Consider the following 24,222-nt stretch of genomic DNA (forward strand, 5'->3'; position numbering starts at 1 on the left):
AGCTTTACCACTTAGAAGGTGTGTGACCTGAGGTGAGCCTTGGAGCCTTTGTCCTCAGCAAAGTGAGGGTAACACTATCCATCAGGATAATTGTGATAATTAATTTTATTAATCATGTCAGCATATTTATGCTGGGTCCTGTGCTTAGTGTAAGGAACTGTAGATGGAACTGTAGGCAGAGGGTTGGGAGAGAAATGAGAAGATAAATGAGACAAAGCTCACAGTCTAAGGGAGAGACACACAGTAAACAAATAATTAGGTACAGCGTGAGGACTCCTATAATGAGAAAGGATGTGCAATGCTCTGTAAACAAACAAGGCATGTGGGGGTGGGGCTGGGAGTCAGAGGGGGCACTGGAATGGACTTTAACCCCACTCCTGGTGCCGGGCTGGGGCTTTGGGAGCTGGGGGTGGGAGTGAGGTAGAAGCGCCAAAGACCAGGGCCTAGCACAGATCCCTGCCAGGCTGCTGTGTGTGTAAGAGACAGACAGCAGGTGACTTTAAAAAGTTCCTTAGAACAGGGGTCCCCAACCCCCCAGGCCCCGGACCAGTACTGGTACCAGTCTGGGCCCACAAAGGAAGCTTTCCCGAGCTCCACCTCCTGTTTGCTGCCCCCGCCCCCGACGCTGCCCTGCATTCATGGAAAAACTGGTCCCTGATGCCAAAAAGGCTGGGGACCACCGCCTTAGAAGACAGAAGGTAGAATGGGGGTTGCCAGGGACTAGAGGCAGGGGCCATGGAGAGTTAATAGGGACAAAGTTTCGCTTTGGGATGATGAAAAAGTTCTGAAGATGAATAGCGGTGACGGAGGTTCAACACCACAAATGTACTTAATGCCGCTGAGTTGTACACTTGAAAATGGCTAAAATGGAGATGTTAGGTTATGCAGGTTTTATCACTATTTTTTTTAAAGGTGTTTTTTTTTTTTTTTCAAATTGGTCCTTTGAAAAAAAGCAGTCCCTGGTCAGCGCCCCTACCCTCTGCCCAGGGTTTTTCAACAGCACATTTTGACATTGCCATTTTGGGCTGAATAAATAACTCTTTGTTGTGGGTGCTGTCCTGCACCTTGTAGAGCACTGCGCAGCGTCCCTGGCCCCCACGCACAAGAAGCCAGCAAGCCGCCCCGCCCCCCACCCCAGTGGGTCTGAGATGCTTCTGGTGGTCACCGCTCTCTTGGAATCAGCTGCTCTCAAGGAGACGCCCAGGGAGTGCGTAGGAGGCAGCCATGAAGCGGGAGGCAGTTGTCCCCGGTTGGAGGGTCTGACTTGGGAGGAAGGCAAAAGTCGACAAATTCCGAGGGCCCCGGGAGGTGGTGGGCATGGTTTGAAGGTCCAGGATGAGGCATAGTGGGCATGGGTAGGTGCACAGGGGTGATGAGATCAAGATTTACTCAAATCTGTTGCTCCCACCCACCCAGGGGAGAAGTGAGGGTGCTCCCTGCTGCCATTCCCATTCTGCCACCTCCCCTGCCCTCCCTTCCCCCCCAGCCCCACAGGGGAGAAGCAGAGGAAGATGAAGTTGTCACCTGGTGGTCCCTTCTAAAAGGGCCAGGGGCTCCTCCCCATGGGAAAAACGGGTGTCTCAGGGTCTCCTGTCAAGGCAACAACAAAAATAAGAGCAAACAAAACCAGAATCTCTAGTAGTCAGATCTGGCATGCAGTGAAGCTAGAACTCCCTCAAGTGCATGGACTGGCGTCTCTCCCACCTAGTCTGCAACAGTCAGGAAGCAACCACGAATTCTGCACACGGCCCAGGTGCCCGACTCCATGCCAAGCCTAACCAGATAGAGTTCCTGCCTCCTAGGGGCGCAAGCTCATGGCAATAGGACGGGGAGGGAGAACTGAGGAGGGAGCTGAGAGGGCAGCCGGGTGCAGGCCTGGCCTGGATGGCCGCCGCCATTGGCGTCCCAGTATGGATTATTCACATGAAATGCCCCTTTTGGGGGGCACCCAGCTCCTCCCCAGAGACTTGAAGAGTCACTTTAATCCACTTGCCTGTGGACCTCGTCTTCTGTCTCGGTGACCTGCCCAGTTACCCTGGCACCCAAAATGGGCCAGCGAGGGACTCAGGGTGGGTTCTGGGTAGGTTAAATGGAGCAGGGGTCCATGGCAGGAGTTGTAGCTCCCCCTAATCCCAGACCTCTGGTTGATGCGGGCTCACCCAGGACAAGAAAGGATGTGCAATGGTGCGTGGGAAAAAAGGAGGGTGAGGAGCTAACTCTGGGGCTGGGGCTGGGGCTGGGGCTGGAGCTGGGCAGAGTACTCCCCTGCCTCCCCATCTGCCCACCTCAGACAGGGGTCCTGCAGGGCTGGCGGGGGTGGGGGGGGCTTGACCTGCATGGGTGAGGACCCTGGGGTTTGTTGGGTGCCCGAGCAGGGACCCCTGGCTGTCTCTGCTATGGAGCCGGCAGTCAACAGGAAGCGAGTCCCAGGGTGAGAGGAGGCTGTGTGGTTCCCGGGCAGGAAGTGAATGGCAGCAGAGTTGTCTTGAGCAGCTCTGTGGGCCCCGGAGCCTGCCCCAACCTGAGGTGTCTGTGGGGCAGCAGGTGGCTCGAGGACGGAACGCTTCCAGACTTACACGTCTCAGCCCCAGGGGGCCAGCGGAGCTCCCACTGTGCTTCGGGCTCTGGGGCGGGAGAAGGGAGGGCCTCTGGGGCGGAGGCCTGCCCACTTTCCAGGTTACTGGGTGGCTGACTTTCTCACACACGTGAGAGAGTCTTGAGGGTGAGAGGATTTACACCAGGGAGGGGCCTTCTAGTCCGGGAAGCCCTGTTGGTTTGAGCAGGGAGGTGAGTGTCCTGGGCAGAGTGTGTGGGGATGGCACTGAGGAGAGAGCCAGGGCCTTCTTGCCCCACTTGCATTCCTGTGTTTGACCTTCCGGCTCTGCTGGCCTCGGCCCTCAGTGCCCAAGTCTCGTGGAGGAATTCTCGCTTCCGCTTCCGCTGGAGGCCTCCTCTTCCTCTTGCTGCAGCCGCCTCCGCCCCCCACATTTGCAGCTTTCCATGGGAGGTTCTCTTCCTGGAAGCAGGCCTGCCCCAGGCTGCCCCACACGTCCAAGAGGGCGGCTTGGCAAGGGTCCTGGAGTTCCCTCTGCCCACGCTCATGCTGCTCCACGTGCCTGCAGCCCCGTCCAAGGAGGACTCCGGATTGGCTCTGGTTTTTATTTTTATTTTTTTCCCTAAGATCCTCCTCCCTATTTGCCACCTCTGGGGGTTTGTCACCAGAGAGCAGCAGGCTCAGAGTTGAGGTCGTAAACCCTTGGAGCAGAAGCCGCCTCGGAGATTGCCGGGTTGTGCGGGGCGGGCCTGCGGAGGCCAGGGCTCTCTCAGCCTTCCAGGGTGCACTTGAGTGGTACAGCGCTCTCAAGGGAATTTGGCCATTTCTATTCACGCTTATATGGGCAGGCCCTCGTCCGCAGCCAGGATGCTTCTGGGACTCTGGCCTACAGAACTCCACAGGTGCACAGGGCTCTACGTGCACGCGTCCACTGCATCAAAAAGCCCATCAGCCTAGAGGCCCGCCGTTAGGGAACTGTGTGAATAATTTGTGGGGCATCCTGTCCATAGAGTGCTGAGCAGCTGTGACATAGAGTAAGACAGATCCACGGGCACAGGGATGGAGAGGTGCCCACTCTGCGTGTTAAGTGAAGAAGCAAGCTGCAGAACAGTATGAGTAGTATGATACCCTTCTGGAAAAATAGCAAGTCTGGACCAGTGTGTGAATATATAGGTACAAGCATGTAACTTACACGTGATGGTAGGTGCATAGGGTAAAAAAGTCTAGAAAAGATACTCACCAAAGTGTTATTAATGGTTTATCTGTGGGAGCGATTTTGAAGGTAGGGAATGGAAATAGGAGTTTTAATATTTTTTAAAAGATTTTATTTATTTACTTCTTAGAGAGAGGGAAAGGGAGTGAGAAAGAGAGGGAGAAAAACATCAATGTGTGAGAGATACCAATTAGTTGTTCCCCACATGCCCCTGACAGGGGACCTGGCTCACAACTCAGGCATGTACCTTGACTGGGAACTGAACCTGTGACTTTTTGTTTCACAGACTGGCATTCAATTCACTGAGCCACACTGGCCAGGGTGGAGTTTTAACATTTTTTAAAAATGTTAAAAATTTAACATTTTTAACACTACTCATTTTTGTGGTTTGAATTTTTGTAATATATGCATCTGACTTTTATAAAAAAAAAAAAAAAAAAAAAGGAAAGCACCTCCAATGTTCTAGCCCAGCAATTTTCAACCTTTTTTTATCTCATGGCATACAGAATTGCCAAAACTCTGTGTCACACCAAAAATATATTTTTTGCTGATCTGACAAAAATAGGTAGAATTTTGATTCATTCACACTGGACAGCTATTGCCGTGTCGGCTGTTGTCATTCTCTTATTTGACATCTAAGGAAAGAGAGGTCAGTGTGCCTGACTGAGTAGTCAGGTATTGCATATCTTAAAAATTCTTGAGGCTCACGGGTTGAAAAGCACTGGCCAGCCCAGTCATCTCATGGTACAGGTGAGGAAACCGAGACACCCTTTCAGGCAGTGCCTTACATGAGGTTGCAGGCCGGCAGGGTGTTTACTGAGCTGACACTGCTGGCCTTCTCGGGGAGGCACCCTGCAGAGGAAACTGGCGGGCAGGGTTGCAGAGGGCAGCCTGTGCCCATGGGCATGACAGAGTTGAGCACTGGGGACACTTGCCTCGTCAGCTCCAGCAGAACACCTCCTTTCCTTCAGAGATACCCCAGCCTACTTGCCACCAGATGGCCAGGGACAGAGTGCTCTCCAGAACTTGCTCTGTCCTCATACCTGTGCTCATTCTGTCCTCACCAAGGCTGTGACCTCGAGCAAATCACAAATTCTCTGAGAGCCTCCAGGGAAGGTCGAGCCACTCTGAAGGGGCAGTGGTTGAGAAGGAGTTTTGCTCACCGTGCACAAGCGACACTTACAAAGGACACAGTTACTCTTGATATGATTCTTGATCTTCTTGAACCTATAGTAAGCTCAGTTCTTAGACTCTTGGGGACAAAGTAGTGCATTGCCTTTTGGAGGGGGAACCTGGGACCACGCGCTAGAGAGGGTGTGCTGTGAAGAATGCAAGTTCTTTGCTGAGGCCTTGGGTCTCCTGGGGTCCAAGCACCCGGGAGATCTCTTGGGGGCCAAAGCTGAGGGAAAGAGTGGTGCTGGGCTTTGGGGCCCAGAGGAACGCTTCTTTGAGGGGGCTCCCTCTCACCCTCCTTCTCTGCTCTGGTAGCTCTGGCTGCTCGTCACTGGGTTTAGGCCTTGAGAGACCACGAGGGAAGCTGGGCGGGCTCTGGCCCAGAAGCCAGGTCAGAGGAGGGGTCCTGTTTAGGAGGGATGTCGTGGGAAGCACTTGTTTTTAATAGGGGCTGCAGAAGGCTGGAGAGCACTGTGTCAGCCCCGTGAGTGTATCCGTGGGGGTGCACCTTGGGCCATGGAACCAGGCTGGCAAATCTGGCTGTATTCTTCTCCCATTTCTTAAGCAGGAGTCTATGGACCCCTTGTCTTCAGGGAGTCAGGCCCATGAACCCCTTTAAAACCGAGAGCAAAATTGTGAGTGTATGAACGTCATGCACTACTGCGTGAACATTTACGTGAACAGAATTGTCTGGACGGAGAGTTCATAACTTTCACCAGAATTTCAGAGCTTGGTGAGCCAAAAGAGGCTGAGACCACTGGCCTGACCCTGTCCTCTGCTCTTCCTTTGTCTTCCAGGTGGAGAGCAGTGACACACCGAAGGACCCGGCGGCCACCTCCAAGTCCCCATCCATGGCCCAGGACTCGGGCACCTCAGAGCTGTTACCCAATGGGGACTTGGAGAAGCGGAGTGAGCCCCAGCCTGAGGAGGGGAGCCCCGCTGGGGGACAGAAGGGCGGGGCCCCAGCAGAGGGAGAGGGCGCAGCCGAGACCCCGCCTGAAGCCTCCAGGGCCGTGGAGAACGGCTGCTGCACCCCCAAGGACGGCCGGGGAGCCTCCACAGAAGAGGGTGAGTCCCAGGATCAAAGGGCAGCCTCTTTTGGGCTCGCCTGATGGTTGGATATTTGACGCCCAGTGGATCTCTGGAGGCGTGGGCTGGGCCTGGGAGCTGAAGGTCTCCCTGCCCAGGCTGCGTGCCCTGGAGGCTACTGGCTGGAAGCGGCCTGCACACAGGTTTTTTTGGCCCATGCAGTACTTTAAACATATAAAAAATAGTAGTTGCCAATGTTTAAAAATCAAGACATTTCTCATAAAAATCTGGAGTTTTTGCTTCTCGTGGGAGAAGAGAAAAGCTAGATCTGGCAACAGTGTGGGTTTGCAGAAGGCCAACGGTTGCTGGACCAGGGGACGGCTGTCCCCATCCCCCCAAGACCCGCTCCCGCCAGGCGGGTTGCGCACCTCAGATTCCCTCAGCCGCTCTCCGGCCTGCTTGCTCTCCCATGAGACCTGTGGCTTTAGGGGTTGCTGTGTTTGTAGCCCCTGGCCTGGGTGCTTGAGGGCATCAGGTGCCCTTGTGGGCGTGAAAGGCCCAGGGAGCCTTCCCCAGCCCAGTTGTCCTGAGCCCACCAGTTTCCATGACTGGACTAAACTCGCTGTGACAGGCTGCTGTGGGGGAAGGGTGGGGGCCTGTGCATTGCCCAGCCCAGGCCTCTCCTTCCCCAGGGCCTCCTTGGACTAGCCCTGGAGTCCTGGAAAGCAGCCCACTGTTCTCTTTCAGGTTAAGCCAGCGATTTCAGGGCCAACCAAACTGTAAACATGTTCGTAATGAGCACAACTAGCATTTGTACAGGGCTTCACAGTTTACATGGCGCTTTCTCATACATTATCACATTTGATCCTCCCAGGGCCCTGCCAGGTTGTTTTGCATATGTGCGTTTTAATTTCAAAAAGTCTTCTTTCCAAGTGTGTATGGTGGAATGAGTAAATTGATTAATTGGCATAAATCATTTTGTATGGATCCAAACCTAACATTCATGCAGGATTGAGAGCATCTCCAGAAAAGGGATTTCCAAAGTTATGAAAAAATATCTTTCATTTATTATTCATCTGATATTTATGATGCTCCCACTATGTGCAAAGAGTTTTCTCAGGCGCTCTGTGTTCATTCTTTTACTCCTCCAAACAACCTCCTTCCGGAGGAATTATTATCCCCATTTTAAGGTGGACAAAAATTGAGGCTTAGTGAGGTGAAGTGACTTGCTCAGAGACCCCAAACCCGTAAGTGGCAGATCCAGGATTCAGTCTGTCCACGTCTCTGGCTTCAGAGCCTGCGTGTCCTTCCACTTCCCCTTTGTTCCGCAGCGGGGTTTGGGAGGGCTGGCCCTGGGCTCCCAGCCACGCCAAACGCCTCCTGGGATGCGTCCTGACATTCGGTCGGAGCTTTCAGGGGCCTGAATGGAGTGAAACGGAGGAGGAAGTGGAGCAGCTGCCATCCTCCTGTTAAAAAGGCCAGGTGTGCAAGGGCAGAACCTGTCCGCCTTTCTTACCAAACGTTCTGGGCCCAGGAGGGCTTGGCTGATTCCCAGGCTCCTGGGAGCCCGGAGCCACTGGCATGCAGCTCCTGCCCTGGGCCCAGGCAATCCTTTCTGGCTGGCAGGATGGAACCATGGCTCCAAGGCTGCTTTTCACCTTGAGGGTTTGCTTTCGGTTTGGGGTTTCCCTGTCTCCATTTCCGTTTGTTCTCAGGAGCTCCTTTTTCAGTCAGTCAACAGGTATTTATTAAACACCCTTTTGGTGTGTGCCAGGCTCTGGAGAAATCCACACAAACAAAAACCTAGTTCTTGCCCTCAAGGACCTCACCGTCCACTGGTGAGAGGGACATTAATGAGAAATCCTCACTGAAAAGGCCGTGATTATACACAGAGATAAGCTGTTGAAGGGAAAATAAACATGCTTCTATGAGGAACTATAATAACAGAGGAACCCAGCCGGCCTGGCCTGTTGTTAACCTAAACTGAAGGAGGAGCTAGGCTTCACTAGGTGAGGGGTGGTGCAGGGAGGGGGCAAGGCCAGGTCTGCGGGCTCCCAGGTGGGAGGGAGCAGGGTATTCAGGGACCTGACAGGAACCTGCAAGGCGAGTGGAGAGGGCAAGGGAGACAGGTGTGCAAAGAGGGGAGAGCAGACAGGCCCAGGGCAGCCTTGGAGGCCACCCTCCCAGGGGCTGACACCATGTGCTTTACATTTTGGAAAGATCAGTTTGCCATCTGGATGCTGGAATGCAATGAACAAAGGGGCCGGGAGGCAGAGCCAGTGCTTAGGAGCTGCTGCAGGCACAGAGGGAAAGAGCGGGGCTCGGGTGAGTGAGGTGGCAGCAGAGATGGGTAGAGGTGGACAAATGCAGGGACAGGAGGGGTAAGGGGGGAGAAGGTTCAAGGGCGACTTCTGCATTGGGCAGATCTTCCTCAGAATCTTAGTGCTGAGCATGGTGGGCAAGAAACGTTCTGAGTTTCCTTGATCTCTAAAATGTGGCTTCCACACCCCTGTGTGGCTGTAGCAGCCCAGGCAGAGGAGAGTCGGGCAGGGGTCAGAGCTGGGGGGGGTCCCTGAAGGCCGCTGTGAATTGCCCGATGCTGAACTGGCGAGGTGGTACCTAGAGGGGCGGGCCATGGCCTGCTGGAGGCTTGGCCACCGTTCCAGCGTCAGCCACAGAGAGTACATGCTCTGCTGCTTGGTTCTGAGGAGGAAGGAAATGAAGGCCCCAGGGAGGAAGGGGCTGGGCCGTGGTCTCCTTTCAGTTCCCCTCTTTCTAGGCTTCTTTTCAGCACACTCCTTCTGTCTCTCCTGGAAGCCCTCTCACTAGATCCTATGCAGGAAAGATGGAGGGCTCTAAGGCAGAGTTCCTGTGGGCTGAACACCCCCTGTGGGCGCTGTCAGAGCCCCAGATCCTGAGAGAACAGCCAGGAGAAAGGAGGAGGAACTGGGGAGATGATGAGTAATTGGGACAAGAGCCACCTGGACAGGCAGGTGGTGGCCTTAAGAAGGCTCCTGCACTCCCGGCACTGATGCCATCACGATGCTAACAGTAACGACGACTGTGGAGTGGCTTTCTTTTCTTGAATGAGTTGAGTGTTCTGTACCCTCACTACTTAAGCAGCCCACTTGGCATCACCTGAGAGGTTAGGAACACAAGCCCCAGCCTAGACCTACGAATCAGAATCTACACGTTAAAGAGATCCTTGTGATTTCAATGCATGTAAAAGTGAGAAGCCCTGCCCTTGATGTGTTCTTCAATCTCTGTGATCATGTGAGGAAGACTCTCTTATCCCCATTCTTCAGACAGGGAGATTGAGAGTTCAGAGAGTTCCGTTACTTACCTAAGATAATACAACTAGTAAAGGGCCAGATTAGGGTTGGCCAGACGTCCTCTCTACTCATCCTGAGCACCCAGGATTGGTCCACTGACTGCCCTCCGGGGGCAAGCCTGGCCCCAGCCCTGTCATGGAGATTTAGGTTCATTTGAAAGGGAATTTGGGGTGGCCCCCCACTGCGTGTAGCCCCAGACCAACAGGTAAGTGTTAGAAGCAGCACGGCCTCAGCTGCCTCTAGGACCACGCCTGCCAGGGCCAACCTGGGAGGCACACAGCCACCTGGCCGGGCCTGTGACCCTGGTTGTGGGCCAGGAGCAGATGGACGAACCGCAGAGGAAGTGTTGAGAGAGCAGCTGACCCTCCTTGACTCCGGACGAGTGCCGCATTCTGAGGCAGCCCAGTTTGTTGTTTTGCTTGCTCAAGTGTGTGTGTGATATCACTCAACTGGGCATGCGCGGAGGCTAGTCCGTCCGGGAGAAAATTCCAGAGGGAAGGCAATTAGAAACTACCTAAGGAAAAGTAATTCCGTTTTGGGGAGCCCGGGGCCAGGCATTAGGAAAAGGGGAACATCAGGTTGGTGCCGTATAAAGTGAACTGTCTTCCCAGCTCTGGTAGTAAATCACGCCATTCCCCGTGCCTCAGTTTCCGCAAAAATCTGGGGGCTGGAGGAGTACTCCCTCATCCTTACAATTTCTTTCAGCGGCTGATTTGCTTTCATTCGCATGAATAAATGATCTCCCATATATCAAATGTCAGGGAGGGCCCCGGGCAGGAGACGCTGGAGGTCCTAGGGGTGCGCTCAGGTCCCGAGGGCGGGCGCCCCCACCTGGCAGCGCAGAGCCTCGCGGGGCAGAACTTGCGGGTTGGAGAGTCGCCGAGCCCTCAGTGGAGGAGGGGGTCCGCTGGCCGGATGGGGAGCTCCGCTCTAGGGGCCCGAGGAAATGTTGGGGAGCGGGCAGCGGAGAGATGATAGGGCCTAAAGGAAACATGTTGGAAGAGAAAGTCCGGGTGAGACTTTCAAAGCCCTGACACGCGCGCTTCCTCCCTCCGCCTGCCACCCGCCCTCCGCCCTGGGCCGCCCTCCGCAGCCCAGCCAGCTCGGCCCCGCGGGCGGGCAGGGCGTGCCCCACGTGCAGGCGCGGGAGTGTGCGCGTGCACGCCCCCGGCCTCTGCAGGTGCGGCCCCCGGCCGCACCCCCGCACCCTCGGGGCTCGGGGCTGGGTGTGCGGTAACCCAGAACTGCCCCGCTCCCTGCTCACAGGCGAGTCTTGCCTGGTGAAAGCGAAGCAAAGAAACACCCTCTGGGGGCTGAGGACTCAGAGGCCTTCAGTGCTGTGGCGGGTTTCCGCTTCTGAGCCAGGAGGTGAAGTAGGGGCTGTTTTTTCCGTTTTTGGCTCTTCGTGTCCCCCTCCGCCTCTGCCCTCCCCACTCCTCCCCCTACCCAGCCACCATGAACCAGCTTTAGTGACCTTCCTGCCTGTGGGCCCACACTCAGAACTCTTGGCTTCAGAGAAGGGAGTTCTGGGGGCTCAGGTAGGAGGAGGGCTCGCTCCCTCTGAGCTCCTGTAGGAGGCCCAGGAAGGCGGAGTTACCCCAACCCCCCCTCCCAGCCGCCCACGCCCTTCGGGTGGTGCTGGGCCTGGGACCTGGCCTCGGGAGGGAGGTGAGCGCCCGCTGGGGACAGGGTAGGAGGGCAGGGGTATTAGGAAGAGATGTGGGACCTGCTCGGGACCAGGAGCAGGACAGGAGAGAAGAACGTTCTCCTGAAAACAGCCACTGGGGCTTCTGCCCGCAGGGGAGCCTTCCCCCCATGAACCGGAGACAGGACCCACACGAGGAATTGCAGGGAAGAGGCGCCAGAACTGCTGCCTTAGGGAAGGGGAACAACGCTAACTTTTATTGAGCACCTACTCTACCCAAGCCCTGCTCTAGGCATTTAATGTTCTCAATATCATAAAGATTTTAGAAGGGTCATCTACCTTAATTCAGTGAGGAAACAGGCTAGGAGAGGTCACAGAGGTCTCAAGGAGACCATCACAGTCCGAGTCTTCTGGAATTAATAAAGGCTGAGCTTAAAAACCTGAGAATGGGGTGGGGAATGGGGTACAGAGACAGACACTAATAATGGAACCATAGTTTGGGAGCTGCAGGAAGACCTTAGAAATTATCTCCAGCGTCGTTATTTTTCCAGATGAGGAAACTGAGTCTCATAGAAATGAAGTTGCTTCACCAGCGTCTTGCTCCAGTGGCCCTGTACCTGCCCCCTCCACTCCAGGGCCCACACAGAGAAGCCAGCTTTCCATCCCAGGCCCCAGGGAGGCTGCGCACGGTGTGGCCCCTTCTCTGGGAGGGCGCTCTGCTGGCTGGGAGGGGCTGAGTGGGGCTGTTTTTTCTACAGTAGATGGTCCCGTATGTGCGCCTGGACAGAGTCTGGGGGCCGGAAACCACAGCCCTGGCTTTTGACGCTTCGATTTGGGCCTCCCACCCTGCCCCAGTCCCTTCTCAGCCGTGCTCTGAGTCCGCGGAGCCAGCGCAGTGCCTGGTACCTCGTGGGCCGTCAGGTGTGACACATGAGCAACTAAGTGGTCGGAGGACCCCGTCCCCATGGCAGGCACCCCAGGCACAAGGTGGGGCCTCTGAGCCACTCCTGTAACTCTGCCGACAGTCCCTTTGTTCTTCCCTCTCCACAGGCAAAGAACAGAAGGAGACCAACATCGAAACCATGAAAATGGAGGCAAGTGTTTTCCTCAACCCCAGGGGCTCTGTGGATCCCGATTCTAGAAGAAAGCCACTGCTCTGACCAACCGTGGCGAGTGTGTCTGAGGGGAGCCTGAGGTGGCCCCTGTCCCCTTCTTTACACGTCCCTCTGTGAGGAGGAGAGGAAGTGGGTGTGGAGGTTGGAAGTCCCCCAAGGGGGCCATCTAGTCCCCCTCCGAGACCAAGCACCTCCGGTCTCGGTTTCTGTCCTTGTGTCCCCGCCACCCCACCCCTCAGTCTCCAGCCCAGACAGGGCCTTGCCCAGCACTCGCAGGGTTGACACCTCTGGCCAGGAGTCAGAGCTCCTGTGTTCTTTCTGTTCGAGGTGAGTGCGTCCTCAGTTTCCCCTCCATGAGGAACAAACCCTGCAGTGGGGCTGTCAGTGCCCACCTTAATGGCAGTCTGTCTCTCTGTTGTCTCTCTGTCCTAGGGCTCCCGGGGCCGGCTTCGGGGTGGCTTGGGCTGGGAGTCCAGCCTCCGCCAGCGGCCCATGCCGCGGCTCACCTTCCAGGCGGGGGACCCCTACTACATCAGCAAGCGCAAGCGGGACGAGTGGCTGGCACGCTGGAAAAGGGAGGTGAGGTGCCTTCTGGCCTGGGCCCCAGCTGGTGCCACAGTATTGGAAAACCAGAAGTTAGCTTCCCCCGCCCGCTGAGGCTGTTGTCAGTTTCCTGCAGGTTACCCTCTCACACTTCCAGGGACTGCTTAATCCCTGGGCAGTGACTGCTTCCTATGTTCTTTCAACAAATGTTCATCGAACACTTCCCGAGTGTCAGGCAGTGTGCTAGCCTCTGTGCCTGTGCGATTCCTGCCCTCATGCAGTTGCCATTCTGATGGGTGAGACAGAGCACAGTGAGCAGGGGCTGCAATAGAGGGCAACAGAGGCCTGTTCTGGGTGGATGGTCAGGAGAGCCTTCTTGGAGGAAGTGACATTGGAAACCTAAAGGAACGGAGGAGTTGGTTCTGTAGGAGCCGGACGGGAGAGAATATTCGAAGCAGAGGGAGCAGCACAAGCAAGACCCTGACTTGTTTCGCTGAATGAAAGACTAGCCAGTGTGCCCGGAGGGAAAGGAGCAGTGGGGAAAGTGGAGTCAGGCAAGGCTGGGAGATCACAGGGGTCCGATCCTGCAGGGCCTCACAGGGGCCAGCCAACAGCTGGCTTAATTCTGAGCGCACTGGGATGCCATTGACGGTTTCTGTGCAGAGAAATGGTTTGATGTGGATGGAAGGGGCAGCAGTGGAGACACAGGACAGATCCAGGAAGGATGCTGGAGATAGAATCAGTAGGGTATGCTGATGGATGGGAGGCTGCAGGGGAGGGGACGGAAGGGCTCAAGGATGACCCTCAGGGGTCTGGCCGGAATGCTGGTGATAGCTGTATCATGTGCTCGGATGGGGAAGACTGGGAGGAACAGGTTTTGGAATGAAGAGTTCAGGGTGAGATGCCGAGGTGCCTGGCACCGGGGTAGAGGAAGGTGCGGGCTGCAGACACAAAGGTGGGAAGGGAGTCGAGAGCAGAACCTGGTGTTTAAGTCCATGGAGACTGATGAGCTCACAGCAGGCGGTGGGGGGAGGGGTTGCGGTGGCAGCAGAAACCAAGTTCCAGGATTGCATTTACAGAAACCCTTACGTTTCTGGGCTTCATAGAAAGCAGGAGTGGCGGGCAGTGGGGACTAAGCAGGGGCCTGGGAGGAAGCTGAGGGAAGAGAGTGGGGTCTCAGAGAGAAGGTTTCCCAGGGAGAGTGGCCACCCAGCCCTGCGGAAGCTGAAATCGTTGAGACGTGCCCATTGCATCTGACAAACTGGAGGTAGCTGGTGGGGGTCGTGCGGTGGGCAGGAGCCAGCCCACAGAGGGTGTCAGCAGCGAGGGGAGGGGAGGAGTGGAGAAGGAAAGGCCCGGGGAAGACCCGACCACCAAGGACAGGGCTACTCTCCCCTATGTTTGATTAGTAGAGAGAAGGCATGTTGACCTACCAACGCCAGGAAGGGAGCGGAAATGTGAAATGCTGTGAATGGCCACCACCTGGGGCACTTCACCGTCACTCTCACTTGTCTTTACCCCAGGCCTGCAAAGGCAGCATTATGCGCAGGACATTGTTCAGGGGCTTTCTCTAGAGAAAGTTCAAAACAGGGTGGGGGGTTGGCGACTTGATTGTTTCCAGTTCTTTCAGAATCCAGGAAGGCAGAGATTACTTTCCTGGTAGAGCGTAGAAAGGGGGCAGCCAGTCCACGTCTAGGAGGAGGAGAGAGGGACTTGACCCTGAGCAGAAAGTCTGATCTTTGGGATGGAAACTGGTCACTGAGACTGTTCCTCCCTGTCATCCCTCACCCCACGCCTGACCTCCTGGACCCATGGGAAGGGGCTTTGCTTTTTAAGCCCTTGTTATGCACGGTGCTGTTTCTGCCCTTCCTTAGCCTTGGGGCCAGAAGCTTAGATTTAAGGATTTTTAGGCCTACAAAAGCTTCTAGAAATTCTGTAGTCCTCCAACTGCTCTTTTGAAAAGCAGTATGGAGGCTTGCCTTCAGTTGTAATATAAAAGGGAACCTGCCCTGGCTGGTGTGGCTCAGTGGACTGGGTGCCAGACTGTGAACCGAACTGAAAGGTCACAGGTCTGATTCTCCGTAGGGCACGAGCCAGGTCCCCAGGGGGTGGGGGGGGGGGTGGATGTGAGAGGCAGCCAATCGCTGTTTTCTCTTCCTCTCTTCCAACCCTGTCTAAAAATAAATAAAATCTTTAAAAATAAATAAATAAAGGAATCTTTTCTCAACTTGCTGGAAAAGTGAAGATGATAGATACATTTTCTCAATTTTAAGTTTCCTCCTAAAATTTAAGAAGATTGGTTTGTCGTGAACCTTTCTAACGCCCACGGAAGTAGAGTAGTATAATGAACCCCCATGAGCCTGCCACCCCACTGCAACAGTCATCAAAAGCTTTTCTGGAAAATCTTAAACCTTTGGCCTCTGCTTCTTCCCCACCCCCAACTCCAAAAAGCCATCCCACCCCTACCCCCCGCTGTTTCCTAGGCAGTGTCACTTGAAGGCCCAGCCAGCATTTCCTGAGCTCAGAATGAGACACCTGCTCTTTAAAAAAGTCCCTGCCGGGCACCATGACGGAGCGGACACCCAGAGCCCTCCACACCTGAGCGCAGAGTAGGCCCTGGGGCTGCTGGAAGCCTGGCCATCCCATGAAGGATGAGGTTTCAGGGAGAGCATTGCCTAGAGGGACTTAGACTCATTTTTTTTTTTTTTAAGATTTTACTTTTTTTTTTTTTTTTTTAGAGAAAGAGGAAGGGAGGGAGAAGGAGAGGGAGAGAAAGAAACATCAGTGTGTGAGAGAAACGTCAATTGGTTGCCTCTCACATGCCCCCAACAGGGGACCTGGCCTGCAACCCAGGCCTGGGCGATGACCAGGAATCAAACCTGTGACCTTTCACAGGCCGGTGCTCAAGCCACTGAGCCACACAAGGCCAGCCAGGGCAGGACTCAGACTCATTCCGCAGGTCATCCATGCATTAGCAAGAGGTGGCTTTTGGCTTTTAAGGGACGATTTGGAATTTAGGGAAGGGTGTTACAGGAAGAAGTGTACAATATATGAGACACAAGATAGCATAGCCTGTTCGAGAGTGGAAGTTTGTGGTGGTAGAATACAGGGAATAGGGCTGAGAGCAGCAGGAAGGTGGGCGGGGCCAAGGTGGGCGGGGCTTGTGTGCTCTGCTCTGGGGCTCCCACCAGACTCTAGTCTGTACCTGCCCCTTCCCTGTGGGGCCCTCTTCCCCTAAAACATCCTCCTCTGTGTAATTTCCTTTTCCAGTGACCACCCTTTTCAGTCGGTCCACAGTTATCCAGTGAGGGCTACTCTTTATTTTTCTGTCCATCCGAGATTGCCTACCTCCTCAGACTCTCCTACCCCCCAACACACAAACACAAAATTTAAGACATAGAATATCACAAAATTAATGAAATTTAAAATAAGTGGACGAGGAAAATAGAGCCTCTCTTGCTTCCCTGAGGCTGAAGTGGGAATTCCTGCTGGGGCTGGGAAGCTGTTGTCTTCTGTCTGTCCCAGCTCCTGTTCTCTGCACCTCTTTACTAATTCTTTTAAAGATCAAACTGCTTTAATTGTGACCAGGCCCTGCTACAGAACAGAGGTGGGTCTCTATTGTCTCCCCTCTCGCGTCAGAGATCCACTGGCTGTTTCTCTAAGCTTCAGCCCTCACTGTCACCCACCCCACTTCATTACCATTCTCTAATATGAGGGACCAGCCGCCCCTATATACTTACTTGCCATGCACTTTTTCTCTGCCTTTTTTCGTGCTGTGCTTTTCCCTTCTTCATTCTTCAGAGTTGAGTTCAAGAGCTGCTTCCTTCTCCAGGAAGCTCTCCAGGGTTTCTCTAGTCTACACTGACTTCTTCCCTTCTCTACACTCCTGTAGACCTTACTGATAATACTATTGGGTTTAGCATGGAGTTTCATAGAGTGTCTTCTCCCGTTGCACCCAAACTGGTACTGGGAAGGGAGAACAGGCTCAACAAACACCTGTTGATTGCCATGCAGTTGGAAGGCTGGTGAATGTGGGACCCCTCTCAGAGAACTTGGCCCTTGGATTTCCACACCAGGGCCCAAGCCCTTGGTTTCCAGGGGTGCTGGCAGGTATACCTGGAGAATAGCATGGGGTGTGAGGACCTGTGTGGGCAGGTAAGATGATGTCTCAACTCCTCACCCTGTGCTCCTGCTGGTCCCACTGGGCCTTTGCTGTGCGTGAGCCCGGGAGAGTCTCCCCTGGCCTGGGAGGACGGCCCAGGCTCCCGTGGTGGGGGGGCAGCCATGAGGCATTCCTCCCAAAGAAAGGCAAGTCCTGGGACCCTCTTTCTACTGATTATCAGAGCAAAAGGGCCCAAGGGAGTGCTTTGGGTTTAGGAAGGGCTTCTCACATGTATAACTTAATTGGTCCCCAACACTGCAAGGCAGAGGAGCCCAGAGGCTGAGCCAAGCAGCTGGAACAGCCATCCAGGCGGGGGGTGGGGGAAGAGAGGGTATGGGCGCTGCGGACTCCATTTGTGTGCCTATGGTTTATGGACTCAGCTATAGCCTGGCGATGGGAAGGCTCTCTCAGTAATCTCTTCACTCCAGTCTGATTCTAAATTACCTCAGCGAGGATACCGTGTCCTGCTGATCTAGGATCTGCTCTCTTCCCTGACTCCCAACCTGAATGAAGGGAGGGACTCACGCCTGCTTACACTCACTAGAGGCTTAATACATATTAAATAGTGATGATAACACAGGCCTGGCCAGTTGGGTCAGTTGGTTGGAATGTCGTCCCAGTGAGCCAGGGTTGCCGTGCGATCTAAGGCATAGGCTGGAATCAGCCACAGGGGGCGTGGATGGGTAGAGCAACAAATCAGTGTTTTTCTCTCTACCTGCCCCTTCCCTCTCGCAAATCAATAAATTAAAGAAGTCTGTTTTTAAAAAACAGTGACGATAACAAACCATCATCAGCCCAAATATCCTAGTCTCTTGTCCCCTCCCCTCCCCCAACACTCAGACCCAACCTTCCCTTCCCTGCCCGAAGGCTGCCCAGCAGGTAGCAATACTTCACATTCCTGAAGGGAAGGGTGCCTTTGGAGGTGGGTTCAAATGCTGACTTAATCTCTTTCCAGGTGTGGGACCTCAGGCATCACTTAACCTTGCCAGACTGAGGTCCCTCCACCGTGCTAGGCTGGGCTGCTTTCCCCGCGGGTCTCATCTCCCTCAGCGCCGCACCCGCCCGCTTCGTTTCTGCTTCCGCTCACCCCGAGCTAGTTCTGCTCTGGTACTCAGAACACCTCTGCCCCCCGGGCTGGCATTCAGAGGGACAGGGGAAGATTTGCTGAGTGAATAAATAATCCTAATTCCAGAGTTGTCTGGGGTAATAGGGTAATACATAACATTTAAAGCTTCTAGGGCAGGACTAGTATATAATATCAGCTCAATCATTTTAAAAAATAAATTTAAATTATAGTAGTTTCACACAGATCCATTCTTATTGTAAAAACCCCTCCCCCGCATTTTAATTCCTCCATCAGAGGTACCTGACTTGATTTTTCTATCCATCTATCTGTGTGTGTAAATATATAATTTTACTTAAGTTTTTTTTTTCCTTTATTTAAATGGAACCACACCGTAGTTTCATTTTACAATTTGGTTTTTCACTTACAATAAGTCTGGGCAATTTAGCCACGTAATTACTGTTATACTCCACCATATGGATTACCATGATTTTATTTAACCATTTTTTTCTTGGGCATTTGTGTTGTTTACAGTGTTTTACTGCATAAGCATTGCAACAATAAACATCCTTGGTTATGCCTCTTTGTACATCTGTGTTTCTCTAGAAAGAGAAAATGCTGGGTTGAAGGGAACGTGTATTTTGCATTTTTAAAATCTGCCAAATTGCCCTCCAAAAAGGGCAGCACCAATTTATGCTCCTACAAACAGGGTATGAGAAGACTCCCACCTTTGCCAACATCAATATTTTGCTAATCTAATGGTTGGGGAAAATAGTATCTTGTTATGATTTTAATTGGCATTTCCCAGATAATAAGTGAGGTTGGACATCTTTTCATATGTTTATTGGCCATTTGCGCTGCTGCTTCTGTGAGCTGAGCAAATGTTGCTTCCTCTTGCTTTATAACCCTGCAGTCTCAACAGACTGCTTCCTGTCTGCCCTGGGAAGAACAGCCTGTGAATGTCCAGAGGGTCACCTCCTGCTGCGCTGTATTCCGTTTAATAAGCCATCACCACGCACCTACTGCGTAGGGGGCATTGTGCCGGGGGCTTTGGGAATAGGTGAATTAATCTGATCTCCTGGGCTTTAGTATAGGAGACTTGAGAAATGACAGCACAAAGTAGACCATTAAGAACTAAAGCCAAAGTACTGGCAAAATATGTAAAGTAGCAGCTTTAGGGTATTGATGATCAGCAAACATTCTGCACTTATTCACCATATATAGACTAATGAAAACCTGAACTTAGCGCAGACTGGCCTCAAAAATAACATCTGCCTTCAAAGAGATGATGATGCCATTTGGAGGAGGCATGACAGTATGTATACTCTACCAAACGGCTGAACACGTTTTAAAGGTACTCTGTGACAGCCTGAAAGCAGTTGTGACTTCCAGGGCTGCTGGCCTTTCGGATAGGCTGTGACATTGTCATCATAGAGGTTCCCCATTGTCTCTTAAGTGGGTGGGCTGTTTACACACTGGAGTGATCCCTTCATCTAAGAGAGAAAAGCTCTTTGAACAACCCCCATCTTTCTGGTGGTGAGAAAGCAAGTGGCAGGGAGGGTGGTCGTCACTCACCCAGGATCCGGCAGCTGGTCGCAGCAAAGCCTGAACCCATAGGCCAGAGGGGAAGGGCTCTACTGAGCACCTACTGCATGCCAGCACAGTGCCAAGAGGACTACTTTCACTGTAATCCTAAACTACGACAAATTCTTGTATCAGGACCCACGAAATGGAGGCCGCCCCAGTGGCGCCGGCCCACGTCACAAACCCGAACCCAAGTCAGCTGCACTTACGGGAGACACCTGTCAGGGAAACCCAACAGACACCAATCTCAATCCTCCGACTCAGCTTTAGCTAGTTTACCTTTCTCTAGATATAAGACCTGCTGGCCTTATAAGGAAATCCCTGACTTCCTAGCCAATCCTGTGCTGTTTCCGCATTGCCTCTTCTAATGCTCGGGAAGAATGGTCCACTGCTTGTGAGGTACTATCTTCCCCCAATCCATGGATTGTTCTCCCTTGAATAAAGGCCATCAAATGCATTATTAAATCGTATAATTCTTGTTTGACAGACATATGATCCAGAACTACTATGAGAACTATATACATCCCAACTTTACTGTTAGGAAACTAAGAACCCTCTGGGGGAGGAGGGAAGAGCCACGTGGATATCCTTGTGGGGAGGTCGCTCGGGCAGAACTGGGCCCCAGATCTCATGCTGCTTTTCTTCGCACCCAAATGGCTCAATGAGAACCAAGTCTTCCCAGTGTGTAGTCTTGGCTCCTCCTGAAACAGGTATGGGGTTAGGAGAGAGGCGTGGAGCTGGCTGGGCCCTCCCCCCAGCTGCCTCCTCTCCCCACTTCTTCAGCTGCAGGCCTTCAGGCAGCTCCATCTGTGCCAGGGTTGGGTCCTTAAAGGCCCTTGGTAACGGTCCCCCTGCTCCACTCGATCGGGAGAGCCCTTGCCCTTGAATCGCTGTTGTCTCATGATTGTCTGTTGGACGCTGTAAGATTGGGTTAGAAGAGTGTTGGAATGAGATTCAGGAGGCCTGTGTTCTGGTCTCAGCTTGTGCCCCTGCTCAATTCCAGGGGATCTTTCTCCTCTCTTCACTTTAGTTTTCTCATTAGTAATGTGACAGATATAGACTAGAAGACCCCAGAGATTCTAGAATTTCCTAATTTGGGGGGAGGAGGACTGGAATCCTGATCTGCAGCTCCTCTTGTCTCCTTCGCTGGCTTGTCCCTAATTCTGAATTAAATATTTGAGTGCGCTCTCAGACTCATGTAAATGCCTCTTCTAGAGGCACATACTTCAAGCATCCTTATAAGGATTCTTTTAAAAGAACTTTTAAAAAATTCACATGTTTGGTACTAGAGTCTAGTGCTCCTTCCCTCTCCACTACTGTCCCTGTTTTCTTCTCTGTCATTTTATGCGGGGAGCAGGGAGGTGGAACATGACATGCATCTTTAAACACTAGGTCTAGGTATGAGGGAGGGGCTTGAGTTCACCACTAAGAAGGTGATGGGGCAGAGTGTGCCCGCCCTCTGACACACACAGCATCTTATGCCATTTCTTTAGCTCGGGACCTCAGCCCTGCTCTGGCTCTGGTCACCAAAAACCTGCCTCGATCTGCTATCTGCTCCTTACTGCTCGTTTTCTTTTTCATTAATCATACAAATTATTTCAAAGAGTTCTTGAACCCTAACTGAGTGAATACCGTGTGCTCAAGCTTTAAGATAACACCGGAAGTGTCAGGGTATCTCCTGTGCCCTGACGTTTTGTAAACACTAAGGAAACACATTTACAGAGAATTCAGAATCCCGCTCTGGGATGCCCCCCTCCCCTGGGAGAGGTGGATGGGTAAGTGAATACATTATGCTGCTGAAATCCAGGAAGGGCTATTATAGAAATTTGAGGAATGGGGCCATGGGGGTAACTGACTAGCCCTGCCCAGGACCTTGGGGAAACTTGCCAAAGAAGGGACATCATACAGTCCCCTCGCTGAAACAGGAGTTTGCCTGACAGGGGCTGCAGGGAAGGGCATTGAGGGGGCTCCTAAGGCAGGTGGTCCAAAAAATCGTCTAGGAGTTTGGAGTTCAGAGCGCCTCAAGATTTCTTGCACACTTAGTTTAACTATCAGAAGCTTTCTCATAGCACTTTCTAGGAGGCAGACATTGGAAAAGATATGATGGTGATGTTTGCTCTGCTTTGCTTTAAAAACCAGACCATTTGTCAAGGAGGTCCCTGGGATGCTCAGGCATGGGGCAGGAGGCTGGACTCTGTGACTCTGTGAAGGAGCCAGTACATTAGGTGCAGGAGCTCACAGACTTGAACTAAGGACTTACTAGACACACAGAGCACTGTGCTGGCACTGGAGGGGATGAACGGGCCCGGTGCTCGAGGCATGCACTGCCCAGCGAAGGAGTGGGAGTGTACAGAGTGTTCTCCACGAGCCTCCCTGTCAGGGGGGCGCGGGTCTCGCCTGGGGCTTCTGGCACCAAGTCTGATGAGCACAAAGAAGGGCAAGGGAACTTCGGGGGAACTTCCGGAAGGCTTCCTGGAGGAGGTGTCCTTTGAGAATTCCTGTAGGGATACATAAGGAAGGCATTTTAGGGAAGGGAGCCACTGAGGACAAAGAGAAGGAAGCATGAAGCTCCTGGGCTGTTTAGGGAACAGCAGGAGATTTGGTCATTAGGGTGCGGGAGTTGCCAGGAGAATGTAAGGAGATAAAACAACAAAGGGAGATGGTCAGGTCGTCAAAGGCCTTCTTGTCATATTGAGACATTTAGGCTTCCTTGTGCAGTAGGGAGCTGGAATGTGAGAGCACTGGGTGTGTATATTAGGAAGACAACCCTGGCAGCGTCGTATGGGGCCCGGAGAGAGGACTTTTAAAAGCAGGACCAGTTAGGGGGGCATTACATTTGGCTTGGAGGGTTCAGGTAAGGAAAAGACTGATAGAACTTGTCTCTGGTTGAAGGGAGAAACCTGCCCGGTGTTTGGGGAGTGGGAGAGGGTGTCATTGCCTGAACTAGAGAATCATGCAGGAAAAGTGGATTTGAGGCGGGACGGTGGTATGGCCTTTTCATCTTCTTAAGAATGGATGTACTTGGATGAGCCGAAGCCGTTTTATGTTAATAAAGTTCGATTTCTCCATGAAAGATACACACACACACACACTAACGAAGTGTGTGTGTGTGTGTATCTAAGAACTGACTGCCTACCTCAAGGTCATGAAGATGTTTTTTAGAAGGGGCGGGCTTTTATGGTAGGTTTTAGACAAGCTGCTTTTGAGAAGCTGGCAGGGTGGGGCAAGGGTGAGCAGTCAGCTCCCAAGGTGTCAGCCATGGACCTGGAGAGCAAGTGCAGGCTGGAGAGCAGCCCCTCATCGGAAGGACCAGGACAGTGAGGGACAGACTCCGAAAGGAGTTCTGGAACTGATTAGAGGCCCATGAAGCCCCCCTTGTCACCTACCTGGAGCTCTTTCTAACCCCTGTCAAGTCTCTGTGGCCACACTGTCCCTCACCTCTCAGTTTACACTCTCCCTGTCAGCTGTGTGTGTGTGTGTGTGTGTGTGTGTGTGTGTGTGTGTGAATTTCACCACTTTGCCTACTTGCCTTTCTTTCATAACCCTTCAGATGCCATATTCCTTTTTAGCCAATAGATGGTGGGCAGTATAAATATATTCATATTTCACTTCCATCTTAGATAAATCAAGCAAAAATAGGGATAAAGTGGTTCAGTCTCTTGTATATTTGAATTTAGGTGCAGTTTGAAAGGCAACTTTGTGGGGCAAAAAATCCCCACAAAAAAACCCTAAAACCAAAAAATTGAAATTGAGTTGGACATGCTTTATACATACCAAAGATTCTGTCAGAAGCCAGTGTTTTTTAAAAGGTGGGTTGTGTCTTACTTCCTTACAGTCACTTGGGTAGTGCACTGAAAAGGCACATTCCCCAGGCCCCATTCTGAAACAACGGGGGCAGAATCTGTGTGCTGGTTCCTGAGAAACCGTTTTCTAGCCTGGTGCCCGGATGATTCTGGGGCTTGTGAAAGTTTGAGAGGGCTCAAGCTTTCGATGATGTAAGGTAAACTAAATTCGGCACAGGAGAGATTCCCCCAGAGATGCATTTTCTGTCTCATGGACCGCCGCCCCCCCATCCCCCCCCCGCCCCCCACAACCAGGGGTCTTGCTGCACATTGGAATGATCTACACATTGGGAGTTTTGTTGTAATTGCCCCGGCGGGGCCCCTGCTTTGGGGTCATTAGTGAAGGGCATGGCCCAGCTGTTTCTCCAGGTGATTGATTCTAAGGTTCAGTACCCAATCGAGGAAGAAGGACAGGCTTTAAGGCTGGCAGAGCTAGGGGACCATTTCCAAACATGGGTGGGGTGAGAGGCCGGAAAAGACTTGGTACAGGAATTCAAATTTTTCCTTTGGGATGGAGATGATAGGCGTTCCCGCTGCTTTCAGCCCAGTTTACCCTAAGCTTGTAGGCTGAGCTCCTCCTGCGTCTTCTCTTTGGACCTGAAATTTGAGAGGGTCCGCATGCCTGACTCTGAATGGTGGTCCTGAGGCCCCACCCTTTGACCCCTGGAGCCCAGCGACCGGGTGGAGGAGGGGTGGGGAGCGCAACCCTGGCCTTTGGGGTTTACAGGGTGCCTTTGACCCACATCCCTCTGCAAGTATGAAATTAACACTTCTCTCCAGGGTCAGGTTTCTAAAGCAAAGTGACAACATCGAAGCGTCCTCAAACAAACTTGTCATAAGGTTCTTTCCACCTCTCGAATGTTCCGCCCTCCTGACTTCCTTTGATCTTATCTGTAATATTCAGCAGATAGTTTAGTCCCATTAGACTGATCCAGAGAAGCTAGACATGTACAGAAGGTCTTGTCCT

At 52.8% G+C, this 24,222-nt stretch overlaps 1 protein-coding gene across 1 annotated transcript in view; it reads left to right on the plus strand.

Moving 5' to 3' along the window:
• DNMT3A (DNA methyltransferase 3 alpha) overlaps positions 1–24,222 on the plus strand; it is a 97,195-nt gene that overhangs the window by 48,771 nt on the left and 24,202 nt on the right. The window contains exons 4-6 of the mRNA XM_054568936.1: positions 5,738–6,008; positions 11,997–12,040; positions 12,494–12,640. Coding sequence (XP_054424911.1) covers positions 5,738–6,008; positions 11,997–12,040; positions 12,494–12,640 — 462 coding nt within the window. The remainder of the gene's footprint in view (positions 1–5,737; positions 6,009–11,996; positions 12,041–12,493; positions 12,641–24,222) is intronic.

Source organism: Pteronotus mesoamericanus, unplaced genomic scaffold, assembly GCF_021234165.1.
Source record: "Pteronotus mesoamericanus isolate MK-2021 breed Mesoamerican mustached bat unplaced genomic scaffold, CSHL_Meso_final contig_101, whole genome shotgun sequence".
NCBI classification, from domain to species: Eukaryota; Metazoa; Chordata; class Mammalia; order Chiroptera; family Mormoopidae; genus Pteronotus; species Pteronotus mesoamericanus.